This window comes from Rissa tridactyla, chromosome 2 (genome assembly GCF_028500815.1).
Source record: "Rissa tridactyla isolate bRisTri1 chromosome 2, bRisTri1.patW.cur.20221130, whole genome shotgun sequence".
Taxonomy (NCBI): Eukaryota; Metazoa; Chordata; class Aves; order Charadriiformes; family Laridae; genus Rissa; species Rissa tridactyla.
In genome coordinates, this window is record NC_071467.1 from 10,704,194 (window position 1) to 10,717,384 (window position 13,191).

The following is a 13,191-nucleotide window of genomic DNA, read 5'->3' on the forward strand; positions in this document are numbered from 1 at the left end:
AACAAAATTGACACTGCTAAGGAGTTGTTGGTTGTGATGTATTGAGATAAAAGCCAACGGAGGACAAATTGCAAAAAGACATAATTCTCTACAAATTCCCTGGCTCTTTTTACTTCTGTTATAAAATAATATTGTGGGGGGGTCATGTGCAAATGTTTAAGCTAAAGAGAACCTAGCTCTTTAAACAGAATCTCCTCTGTAAACTCCTTTAGTGAAGCCAAGTAAAGAAAAAAAATATTTTGGGGTTTTAATCACTGAAAGTGATCAGGTTGCTTTTTTCGCTTCATGCAAAATTAGTATTTGAGAATTGATTATGTTGTTGCAATTAATGAGAAAATCCCTTCTCAGATCTTGATCTTTTAAGCTGTGAAGAGCCTTTGCTCTGTGTTCATTTTATTGTTTGAAGCTGCAGCTCAGGGTGTTCTAGTGGCTGTCCTTCATCTTGCTTTGAATACATTTTGAATATTAAGATTTTTGTGAATTTAAAAAAACATATATATAATATTGGCACGTGAAACAGTTGTCAGGATATTTGGAACATGATGATACAAGTGTGTGTCATTTGTTTTCTGAATTTGAATCCATCTTCTACTAAGAATAGTTATCAGTTATGATATCTGCAAGCTGTCTGAAAAGAACAAAACTTGAGGGGTGGCGGACAAACTATCAGGTGAGGATTAAGTAGCTGTAGAGTAACTTGTGTGCAAAAGATCCACCATCCCCTCTGCTATGCTGAGACCCCCGTGCTTTCCAGAGGATAATCCACAGTTGGAGAACTGTGATTGGTAGGACCACTTTGTATCTTCGTTAGAATAATGAGCACCTGAAGCGTGCTCAAGCTCTGGTGGCCAGGCTTTTGGCAGTGATGTGTAGAGGATCTTACAGAAATCCTCTCTGCCCAGGATATCTGGAGAATGAAGCAAGTCTGGATTTTTTTGCTTTTCAATTAAGGACTGACAGTGAATCTAATGAAGGAAAATACGCTATTTTATATATATTGGTGTAGTCCTTGTAAGTAATGATATGGTACAAGAAGTTGCTTGTAAATTGGTAGGAGGTTGAATGCATACAGGTCATGCCCTGTTTCACCACGACTTTAGTTTACTCCTATGAAAGAAATAAACCATGATGCAAGAGTGAGATTTCTTTGAATTTTTTTTTTTATGTGCATGTATTTAAAATTGCATGATGTCAATTTTGAAAAATGGAATATTTAACTTTTCATACATGTCTTTTGAATATATAAGGAGTTTGTGAATGGAACGTTATACCTGGAGAAGCAGCTTGAGCGATCATTTTGATATTCTCATCTGTATGGATCATCTATTTCACAAAAATCTCTTAAAAATTAGTTTCATGGACAAAACTATGCTCTGAAGACTTTATAGGAGAAGGGAGCTGGGCCATATATATGGCAGATTAAAACCACTAATGTAACACTTCCCTACTGCTTTAGTTCAGAAGCAGAGGACGTGCGGTCTTGCAGCCTTCCCATCTCTCCCCATGTCCTTCCTTAGCAAGGAACTGAAGAATTCATGGAGCATTTTGGGGGAGGAATGAAGGGAGTAAGAGAGGCAGCAGACTTCTCGTTGGGCTGGCATATAATATTGATAATGCGTCTCTTTCCTGTGATCGTGACTCTTCAGGAGCGGAACACACCACACGAGTTCAGACAGGATCACAGCGGTAGGGTTTTCTACCCTCAGACTGGCAAAGACAAAGGGAACATTTCTACACCTATGTAATCAACCAGGCATGAACTTATAACGGTGAAATTTAAACTCTCTAGACTTGAAGCAGATGTCGGATTTCCACGCTGGACGAGGAGAGGAGCAGTCTTCCCAAATAGTTGGGGGATAATCAAAGAGCTGGTGACCCTCTTTGGTCGTGTTACCTGCCTGTAGCACAGCAGGTCCTTGCTTCTCACTCACGAGGCTGTAAGAAACATTTGTTCCAAAACCTATTTTGCATTCTAAATAATTTAGCAAATTCAAATGTTTGCTTCAAGAGACTGGAGATTACCTTGAGGTGCTTTCAGGACTTTGCTTATATGCTATTTTTAAAATTCTGGGTTTATATCACCCTATATAAGCAAAGATTAATTATAATGCATCTGTGTCTGATCCAAGTGAATGTTTATAATTCTTCCCAGACTTGAATTTACTATTAATTTAGAAATCTTGAGGTGATTGCAACTTCATTAGTGAAGTTCAAAGGTTTGTTGGCAGTAGTTTGATAAGGTCATCATAAATTGTTTTCAATGATAACAATATGACATTGTTCTTCCTAGCTCCAGGGTTTAAGCCACAATGTTATTTTCACTTTGGATTCTCTCTTGAAAGGAGACTTGAAAGGTGTTAAAGGGGTAAGTGTTGAAAACTCACTTTTTATTCAGGGAAATGTTTTCAGGTTCAGCTGTCTTGTGACTGTTTTCCATGCACCCATGAGATTATTTCCTATGTTGGCATCTATTAATATTCTGTACGTAGTCCAAAGAACAAATTCAAAATTGGCGTGACTATGATGCTTCTTTAGAATTTCATTGTAAATTCCTGTCTTAAGGTGCACAGGAAAGGAATACTTTACAAGATGCAAAAGTAGTATTTTTTCCAACTGCTGTCTGAAAAAGTTTTAAAAGAAAACGCTGTTTTTTGTTACTTTTTATAATTTGATATCTTAACTGTAAAGACAAAGATTTAAAAATGTTCTTGGCATTTGTTTTTTTTTTTTTCCGAAGGACCTCAAAAAGCCTTTTGACAAAGCCTGGAAGGATTATGAAACCAAATTGTAAGTACTTTTCTCCTCCCCTCGGTTTTTTGGTTTTTTTTTTATTTTTTAATTTCCTCTCCTGGTCCCAGACTATGTACTCTATCTGTAGATGTAAATGTAAATATGAGCAAGGCACCTCTTCTGTGGATCTCTCTTCTGCCCTGATAGAAATAAAATATTTTTATGTTTTCTGTGAAGCAGTTAAATGACTGCCCAATGTTTCTTTAGTGTAAGGAAGATAATGCTTAGATACTGAACACTGTAAAGTGAATTGTGCAGATTTCAGATGGCATTTACACATTCTTACAAAATCTATCGATAGTAAAAATTACAAGATTCATGTGTTATCCTGTATTGCAGAACTGTGGTTTTGCGAGGCAAGAATTTTAGCTCAGTTGGTGTGACTTCTAAAATATCTGTGGGTTTAAAAATATTTTCTTGCTATAATAACCGTCTTCTGTGGGGAAAGAATTATTTATAAAACCAGAAGGTTGGAAACAAGTAGTATCGTAGTTGCAGAAACTTTAATGGAATGGTTCAGAATGCTCTCAATGAAGTGATGGGCAGTTGCTTTACCAGAATTCAAGAGCTCTCAGGAGTTAAGTCATTTTCTGTATCCTTTCATTTATTCCCCTTTTTAATCCTGTTATTAGCTTTCTTTCATTTATGTCTAACCGGGGGGGGAGTGTGTGTGTGTGTGTGTGGGAAAGCAGTGAAAGAAAAAGTCAGGCTGCTAAGAACTGCTGAAACATTTATTATTGGAATAATTTTCTTGTCTACGTAACTTTTGCCTTCAAAATTCATTACAATGTAAAATCCTTGTGAACAACTGAACTGGAAATTGAGTTATCACTGATCTCAGGCAAAAAGGAGATTCCTGTCCCAAAATCACAATATCGTAATTGGTTGAGCATTCAGATTTACATGCAGAATTGGAATTTTTTTTTTTTGTTCCTTTTTAGTTATTTGGTTCTTACAGATAATGCATATTTGTAAAAAAATATTGAATAGTTTTTTTTATGGACAGCAAATTGGTTTTAAACAATTCTTTCTGCCCCTCAAATTGCTGTATGTAAAATCAGGGATATCTTTGCCAGCCTGTTTTTACCAAATGCCATTAAATAAAGCTTAGGAGACAGAGGTATCTCATACAGGCTCAATACATGGAATCGTCTGTGGGATTCTGTTCAGAATATGTCAGGTTTACAGAAAGATGCCTGTTGTCTTGTAACTTGTTTGTTTCTTTGTTTTTCCCTCTCCTGTGAGCATATTTCATTTGGGCTTACTAAGACCAAGAAGGAGATGTCCGTTTAGATTTCTCAGAGAACTTCATTTCCCCAAATTTGTTCAAAAGCAAATATCAAGTCAAGTTTAGAGGCACAGTGCTGAAAAGTGCTTTGTTCTATGTGCAAACATTGTGTTTTATTATATATGTTTACATTTATGTTTTTTTATATTTTTTTAGCTGCAGAAAAGCAGAGTTCAAACCCAAATAAAAGAATCCTTTTTAATTATGTTTTTTCCTGGCAAGGAGTACCATTCTAATAAATACACAGTGCTTTGTCACCTGTTCTACAAAAGCAAAGCTTCAGTCTTCTTTTTTTCAAAAAGGCTGCTAGAGAAGAAAGATTGGGGTTTTTTTAAAAAAGAAATCAGAAAATTGTCTCGATTTCTCTACTCTGTACTGGAAATCTAACTTTGCTCGCAAATGGAGTATCTGGTTAGTCTGCAGAGTAGATCCGTAAGGACAGCCACACTGTGAAGCTCTGGTTAAAGTCTCTGGATGGCTTCTTAGTTCCATATTTGCATTTCACTATTTCAGATTTTCAGTGTTGGCTTTCTGTGAAAATGTAATGACCGGAATTCATGTCCTTTAGCGTAGGTGGTAAACTTCATATGCTGCCATATTGCTTTCCTCAATGCCTTACGAGCATGAACCATATTTCATTAACGTATTCTGCCATTTTCCTGCCAAATCAGTAGATTCTTGTGTGTATGCTTTACAGTGCAGTATCTAGAGATGAAGCCTATGGAGCACATAGTATAGAAAGATTGAGATTTTTTGTCATCATTTTTTCCCCAAGTCGCGCACAAACTAGAGAAAAGAGTTAAAGGGTGAAAAGAAGGAAGGGCAGCTTCATGACTGCATTACTTCTAGACACTTAAATATAGGATTTGGTATCAGAGAGAAACTCATCTTCAGAATGGCTTCTTTAATATTTCTTGATTATTTTTTTTCCTAAGTAATACTAGATCACGTGACAGTACAAGAAATTCTCTAAAATGTTTTCTAATTAAAATTTCAGTACAAAAATTGAAAAGGAAAAAAGAGAACATGCAAAACAGCATGGGATGATAAGAACTGAAATAACCGGAGCTGAGATAGCAGAGGAAATGGAGAAGGAAAGGCGGCTATTTCAGCTACAGATGTGTGAAGTAAGAAACAAGTTTCAGCTTTTAATTATGACACCATAACTTAAAAATACCCTGTGGGCCTTACTTTTAAAGGTGGTGAAACCTACTTCATTGTTTAATGTGGGTGGAGAGAGGAAATTGTTTCAACGTCACATAGTACAGCAATATAATTATTTTAGCAACTCTCTGCAAAACTTGGCTTCCTTTTATTCCTTTTCTTTGTTTTTAGATTATTATGCTAAGGTTCTTTAGCTGAAAATATACTATGGAAATATTTCTTATTTTTTCAGGTTTATGGTTGAGGTGTTCGAGAAGTATCTTTGGTATCTTTCTTCCAGCATGCTTTCTGAAGCCTTCTAAAATTTCTAGTAAAGTGATAAATGATAGCGATATGTTAGTTCCATAAAAATGCTTTTTATATTAATAGTTCTCTTTATTATATTTCAGTGGTGATTCCTTTAGATTGCACAGTATTTATATTTTAGACTATTTCAGTAATTGCTGCAGTAGCATTTAAAAAGGGACATTTTCAGAAAATTGTAAAAGATGAAAGTTTTTCCTGAAGGTTTTTTTTTATGGTTTTGGGGTGTTTGAATTTTTTTAGGAATGGACAAAATAAACTGTTCTCTCTTTTATATTTTGCTTAACTGTGGTGGCCTAGTGGCTTATTAGTCAGCACCCAGGTTAAACGTAGAGGTAATTTATTAATTGAGCAAATGATGAAAATTGATTGAAAACTGTTGAAGGTTGTGAGGCATGATTACCAACATGTTTTTCATTGTCTATACAGTATCTTATTAAGGTGAATGAAATCAAGACAAAAAAAGGTGTGGACCTTCTGCAGAACCTTATTAAGTATTATCATGCACAATGCAAGTAAGTGCAAAGCTTTTAAGCTTTAGTTACAATTTTCTTTTTTACAAAAGTGTTTGTTTTTCTTTGTTTTGGATACATCAGGAATGTTTCTCATAATTTTAATCTGCCGGGCGTCTGCAACTTTGTTTTATTAGGCTGTAGTCTTTCAGTAGAGGGTATGAAAGTGAGTGGGCCAGAGGAGTGTTGGAGAAAGAAGCCAAGGGAAAACCCTGTATGTTGCATACAAAATTAATTGTAGTTCCTGAGATGCAGATCTAGAACATAATTTTAGAAATACCTTGTTTATTTTATTTAATGGTTTTTAGGTTTTTATGTAAATTTTAAAACCATTGTGAAAGCCAGTAATCTCTGAAATTCCTTGAGGTGGAACTGGTAAGATATGACCTTGTAGTAGAACCAGTAGAACCGCAGAGGCAACTACAGGAACTTTACTTAAGTTAAATACAGGAAAAAGATTTCAGAAATTACTAAGGGGAAACATGTTGAGTAACAGTGATAAAAATAAGCTAAGCTATATTTTCTCTAGTTTGATATTTGTTAAAGTCACAATGGTGTATCTCCACTGCTGAAAGATACCGTACTTTAAAACTGCTGTTGGGGCATTTTTGGGGGTGTTTTGATTTTTTTTGTTTCTGAACATGGGAGGATATGTTTTATTGATTTTGCTGTTTTTCTCCACAAGACAATCTACTTTGTGTTATGAATTATATATATTCCTGATAAATCACAGGTATTTTTCATTACAGTTTCTTCCAAGATGGCTTGAAAACAGCTGATAAACTTAAACAATATATTGAAAAGTTGGCTGCTGACTTATATAATGTAAGTTTATGTACAAGTAGTTTAATGTCTGAAAATGGAAATATTTTGTTTATGTGAATACATTTTAGATACGACTACAAGGGTTTATATTTCATTTCTATCTTATAAATGAAAAGTGTGTTCTCTGAAACTTTGAATATAAATAGACTGAGGAAAAACGTCTTGACTATCTTAAACTTAGTATTCTGTTTTTAGAGTTATTAGGAAAAGTAGCTTTCATTCTGCTACTAATTTAATCTTGCATTAAAATAAAACTAATTTCAAGTGGGAGTCTTTGAATCAGATTACATTATTAGCACAAATTTTAGCTACCACTCTCATTTTTCAAAACCAAACCACAGTTTTTAAATTAATTAACTTGTGATGTTTGTTGAAGGCAAGTAATAACGAGAATCAAAGCTCACTTGTCACCCAAGTGCTTTTGTATTCTATAATCAGAATTACAATAATCCCATTTGCTTTTGTAGTTTGTGGCTAAATTAAACCGTATTTTCATTCCTTAAGTCATCTGTCAAGCCTATTGGAGTTATTTAATTAATATTTCAGAGACTAATTTGGTTGCATTAGATACAGTGAACCACAAAAGTGTAACAGAACAGAGCATGCGGAGTTGTACATTCATTTTAGCTTGCTTTTCGAGTAATACATGCATAGAAGGTGAATATGTTGAGCTGGTTGTTCAGGGCATCTAAAATTGTATATTGGAATGCATAAAAAATTAAAGTTGCATCCAGAAAGCACATAATGGCAATCTCTTTCATAGATAAAGCAGACACAAGATGAAGAAAAGAAGCAACTTACTGCTCTTCGTGATTTGATAAAATCTTCTCTGCAGCTTGATCAGAAGGAGGTAAATAATTTAGACATGTTATTCTCGGAGCTATTGTGAATTTATGAATTCTGTATTCAGAAATCGATTTAATTGATGTTCAATTTATGTAGTTACTGGTTCAGAAGAGTTAGACTTCGAACATTATGCCAATATTAATATTTAGAAAGTTCAACCTACATATCAACAAACAATATTTTTATATAAAATGGAAACAGACAATCTATGAAAAGAAATTATTCATTTTTTGGGTAATCTTAAAATTTTTTAATGTACTATAAGAACAGTTGTAATGGATCAGATAAATGCTTCATCCAGCCCAGTGTCCTGTCCTTGACAATGATAATGAATGAGCGTTCAGGAAAAAATGTAAAGGACTGGGATGCACGCTTCTTTCTCATCTTGCCATCCTCCAGCAGATTGTATTCAGGATTTTCCTGACCCAGGTGATCCTGAGTAAGCCAGGAGGAGAACTGTAGGCTTGCCTTTATGTATGGTTTCCATGTTATTATTCATCTGATAAATCACATGGATTTTGTGGTGATGTTCTCCTTCCCAAACCCCTTCTGCTAATACTATATTGTAAGGAAGAAAATTTGGATGTTAAATGGGTAGCAGTGGCTGAAACAGGGCTGTTAAAAAGAAAAATACATTATCAGTTGCGCTGGTATCAGAAGGGGGAACATGCGATGTCCATTCAATACTCCTTGAACTAGGAGATAGGATATAATATACATTACAACTTTTACTTGAGATAATATTGTGACTTTTTCCAAACCGTAGTGCCTAAGAGTCAGAAATACTGAGTATCGCATGGTGAATCTGCGTGTTGGGGGAGTTGGGGAGGGTGGACGCGAGGGGGTGGCTTCTCTTTAGGAAAAGATCACTTGCCCTCTGTTCAGTTTACTCTTGTTTATTAAATACTTATTACTAAATATGAATTATTATTATAACTAAAGACTAGACAGATGCCATTCTGCTGCATATGTGTGATCATCCACATGTATGATTGGGCAGTAGTGCTAATATCAAGTATACATAAGAATATAATTTACAACCAGATGTACTGAGTCGGCCAAGTTTCCAACAGCGATCAATCATGGATGTTTAGAGTAAAATGCAGGGTGATAAACACTGACATGTCTCCAGAATACCCTCCCATTAGTCTTTGTGGTCTCTCCACCACCCTATGGATTTCCTCTCTTTGAATTTGTGCAGTTACTCTTTGAAGCACTGTAAACTGTCAGCGTCTCTTACAGTTGTGTCTTTCCCACCACTGCTACATGTTGTGTGGAAAAATCTTTTTCCTTCTATTTGTTTTAAGCTTTTAGATCTGCATACCCCACTCAAGATGGGGGTGCTTGTGATTTCATGATGGCATCACTAGATCATTCCTGATCTTTTTTTTTTTTTTCCATGTAAGTCCTAACATTGATTTGCTTTTTGACAAGTGAAGAGAAGGCGGTAACGTTTAATCAGCTCTAAAGCTATAACCATATCATCCTGTTCCTGAATGTTAATAGTCAACTCACAGTATCTTATTTTTCCCCTCTGCATCACTTTGCATTTGTTTATGCTGATCTTCACCTGTCATTTATTGTCAAGTTACTCACTGTTGTGAGGTCCTTGAGAAATTCTGCAGCCAGCCTTTCTTGAGTATCCTGAATAATTTAATACCATCTAGCAAACTTTGGCATTACCGTTCACCCTTGTCCAGATTGTTTTACTGTTAGACACCGCGTGTGCTGGCACAGCTTTCTGTGAAACTCGTCTGTATGTTTCCTGCTTTTATCTTGCTAGCTCATCTGAGGACTTTTCCTCTTGTCCTGTAGCAGTGTAATTCTTTGCCCTTCCTAAGGAACACTAAGTTCCCGATGTAGACCGTATCAGTCTGATTTCTCACGTCTATCTACTACTGATTCTTTCAGAGAACTCCAGGAGATTTTTGAGACATAAACTTTCTGTACAAAAGCTGCCCTGGTTTTCCAGTATATATAATACTAAATGTACTCCTAAAAGTAGTTTTCATTAATCTTCCTTATGTGGTGTGAAGCTCACTGATCTTGACTTTTGTGTAAATCTTCTGGAACTTCTTCAAAAACAGGACTTTAGTAACTGGGGCCAGTAAGTACATTTACGGGTTTTTGTGTAATTTGCTAGGTAGCACATTGTAATTATGGCTACGGCATGCAGATAAATGGCTTGAAGTTGGTAAATTATTTCAGGTGGAATCATAATTAATAAGGAACGATTGATGAGTCATTCCTTACAGTGTGGTGGTGGTGTAATATAGCAAATAAACCTTGGCCAGAAGGCTTTTCTTCTCCCTGCATCTTTAATCCCATCATTCTGAAGGACAACACAACCTTAGAACACACTGTACCTGGGTTTTAGGTTTTGTTTGATGTCACAAATGACAGGAGCACTACACAGCACCTTTGAATAGATCCCAATTAATTGTAAGATCTGCCGGCTCTTTCTGGTGCTCGGTTTTCCCTTATCTCGTACTCTGCAGTCTTTCCCAGTGCTCTGTTTGGTGTTTTCTTCCCTTCCATCTCCAATGTGCACATGGACCTACTAGATCTCTTCCATAATACTTGCAGAGCTTCCCATACATGCGTCACATCTGTAATCTCCCCGGTATCTAAATCACTCTGAGGGTAACTCATGCTCGTCCTCCATCCTCACCTCCAAAAGCTGAACAGAGAACATTAGATTTCAAGAGCTGTTTGGAAATAATTTTAAATTCTGAAGTGTTTTATGGATCAGTTCCTGACACATGAGGAACAAGACCTGCCCTCTCCTCAGGTAACTTTTTTTTTCCTCCAGAAGCTGATTATCTGGGAAGAAGAATGCCTCCTTCTGCCCTGGCTGCTGCATATGTTTTTTAGTTCAAGCTACTTGGTAATCAGCTGGATCTCAGAAATAAAGTAGGGCAAATGGGTTGTACTTCTTCGGTGCCGTGTATTGTACATACATGGCTGCATATAGTACAAATCAGCTTTCAAAAGTTGCTCACAGAGTATTATGAGGTGGAATAAACAAATGAAATATAGCATTTAGGTTTTTGGTTACCTTTTTCCTGGGTGAATGGTAAAATGTATTCGGTTTCAGTGGAAAGCAACCTCATTTGAAATGTAAAAATTAAACAAATCAAATTCTGAAACTTAGATAAATGTTGTAATAAAGTAGCTTCACAGTCGTCAGCAAAATAAATTATGTGACTTTTCTGACTTTAATGATAGTGTAGACAAATCCTAGGACTCTTGAAAAAACTGCGCGTATGTATGATATCTATGTAAAAAGTTATATGACAAATACAAAAATAAAGTGTTTGGCTTGAAGACAACTGAACTTGTGTCTTAAAAGAAAAAGAAACAGTATTGTGATTCTCAGATATTCAGGCAAATCAAGGGAGAACGAGATCTGCTGGAGTGAAAGTATCCACTGTTCCGGATAAAATAATCATTTGATCACATTGATGTTCAAGTGTCTCTCTCAAAATCAGCGTGAGGACTTTCACTCGTGATTCTGCTACATTACATGAGTCAGAGCATAATGAAGCTGGCAGATATTGAGGAGCTTGATAAAACAATGTCTCTGTTATTTAGGTATTCAGCGTTTTAATCCTGAAATAGCATACCAGCATTCATTACTCATTAGATAAGTGACTGTGAAGCTTGCAGACATGTGGCCTGAGTTTCACCAGTCAGCTCTCCATCAGTGTGTATATCCGAATCTTCAACTATGTAAAGCTGGACTTTCTTACTGTGCCAGGTGGCCTGGTTGGTTGTGATTAAGAATACATTTTCCCCCTTATATTAGTGCATTGTAATCTCGCTGTTGGAAAATTTATGAATTAATGAAGTATTGGACGTGAAATTAATGGGATTTTCTCTGGTGGATTTGTAAAAAAGCGGAAGTATTCTTACCAAAAATGACTTCAGCAGGGAAACAGTTTGAAATAATAAAATCGAGGCTCTGGTTGTGTGTAGTTTTAAGGTTCTTTGACCCTTTGTTCAAAAGAAAGAAGTTGAAACTAGTGATTCCTGTCCAATTTGTAAATTCTGCCACCTTTAACCTCTTTGGAGTTGCCATTACCCATCTCAGACTGACTTGCTGTCACAGATAACAAAAGAGATTCCTACGTGGCTGTTAAATCTATTAAAGCATTTAGGATCTTTTGCATTTAAAACAATATGTATGGGGAAAATTACCCTTCAGCACCCATACTTCCATTCAGGGAAAACCCACTAATTTACTAAATGAGCAAACCTTGTTCCTTACACTTCCAAGGTCTCATAATGCAACTCTTGCTTTACTGTTGCATGCATTCAAGGTGTTCATTTCGCATTATGAACATCCGTAATGCTCTTACACGTTTTGCTGGCATACCTGTCCTTTCATTGGTGAAATAACTATTACCGTAATCTTTGCAATCACCTGATTCTTGAAAAAGTACATCTTGACCATTTTTGACTCTTGGATTGTGCAGAAGTGCTGTGGCTCTGGTACACGCAATGTCTCCTCTTGCCACTGTGGACTGTCTTGGTATCAAGTTATGGCAGTTTCTGTAACTTTGTGCAGGAATTTTCTGATTTTGTAAAATGAGTAGGGTTTAAAGCTGTGGGGGAAAGTATTTTAAGGGATACTAGTGTAATTTTAATTGTGTAAAGTATTTGGTTTATATGTTGAAAAATATTTATACATTAAGAAGCTTAAATTTTAAAGGAAACCACACCCTTAATACAGGCTTCTATTCCCAATTTTTGTATATTAATTCTTGGAACAAGTGTAACTTAATGGCTTTACGTTGAATACAGCTAGTCTTTAGAATCTGTGTCTGTTTTTTAACCGTTTCTTTACAATTCGATTTATTTCCCCAAATCTCCATCTGGTAGGCTCTTTGGAACAGGTTTTCTGTCTCATTATGTTCTTTCCAATGCTACTGCAATAGGACCCTAATTCTGATGGGGGTTCGAAATTCACTTATAACAAATGAACTGCTTACTCTGATGACGTAAACACGTACTGCTGACAGCACACTGCCCATAGCAGCCTTCGTGCTGCTTCTAACCACAACTGCCAGTTTTACCAAAGTACTTCTCTCTAAAATCCTATGACAAATTTGGTACAAAATAAAAAATAAAAACAAACAAACCCTAAAAAACAAACCAGTTGTAGGAACCTTGAATAAAATAGGAAGGCATAATCTTCAATATAAATTGATTGTGGTAATTATAAGAAACTGTGCTTTTGTAGAGAAAACGTTATTGCCAAGGGAGTAATTGAACTTCCCCTTCTTTTGTTTTGGGTTGTGTGTTTGTTTTTTTTTTTTTTTTTGGGTGGGATTTTGTCAGATGTTTTGGAGAAAATTGTTTCACAGCTACATTTAAAACTGTTATCAATGTGTCCTTAATTATACCTTTTTATATAGATTTGCAAAAAATAAAAGTTAACTTTGGGCCTGATCTTTTTCA

At 35.8% G+C, this 13,191-nt stretch overlaps 1 protein-coding gene across 4 annotated transcripts in view; it reads left to right on the forward strand.

Moving 5' to 3' along the window:
- The window catches only part of ASAP1 (ArfGAP with SH3 domain, ankyrin repeat and PH domain 1), a 162,605-nt gene that overhangs the window by 91,472 nt on the left and 57,942 nt on the right, over positions 1–13,191 (forward strand). For all 4 annotated transcript variants that reach the window (XM_054189847.1, XM_054189850.1, XM_054189848.1 and 1 more), the window contains 6 exons: positions 2,291–2,365; positions 2,738–2,787; positions 5,076–5,205; positions 5,975–6,060; positions 6,807–6,882; positions 7,646–7,732. In XM_054189847.1, the coding sequence (XP_054045822.1) occupies positions 2,291–2,365; positions 2,738–2,787; positions 5,076–5,205; positions 5,975–6,060; positions 6,807–6,882; positions 7,646–7,732 (504 nt within the window). The remainder of the gene's footprint in view (positions 1–2,290; positions 2,366–2,737; positions 2,788–5,075; positions 5,206–5,974; positions 6,061–6,806; positions 6,883–7,645; positions 7,733–13,191) is intronic.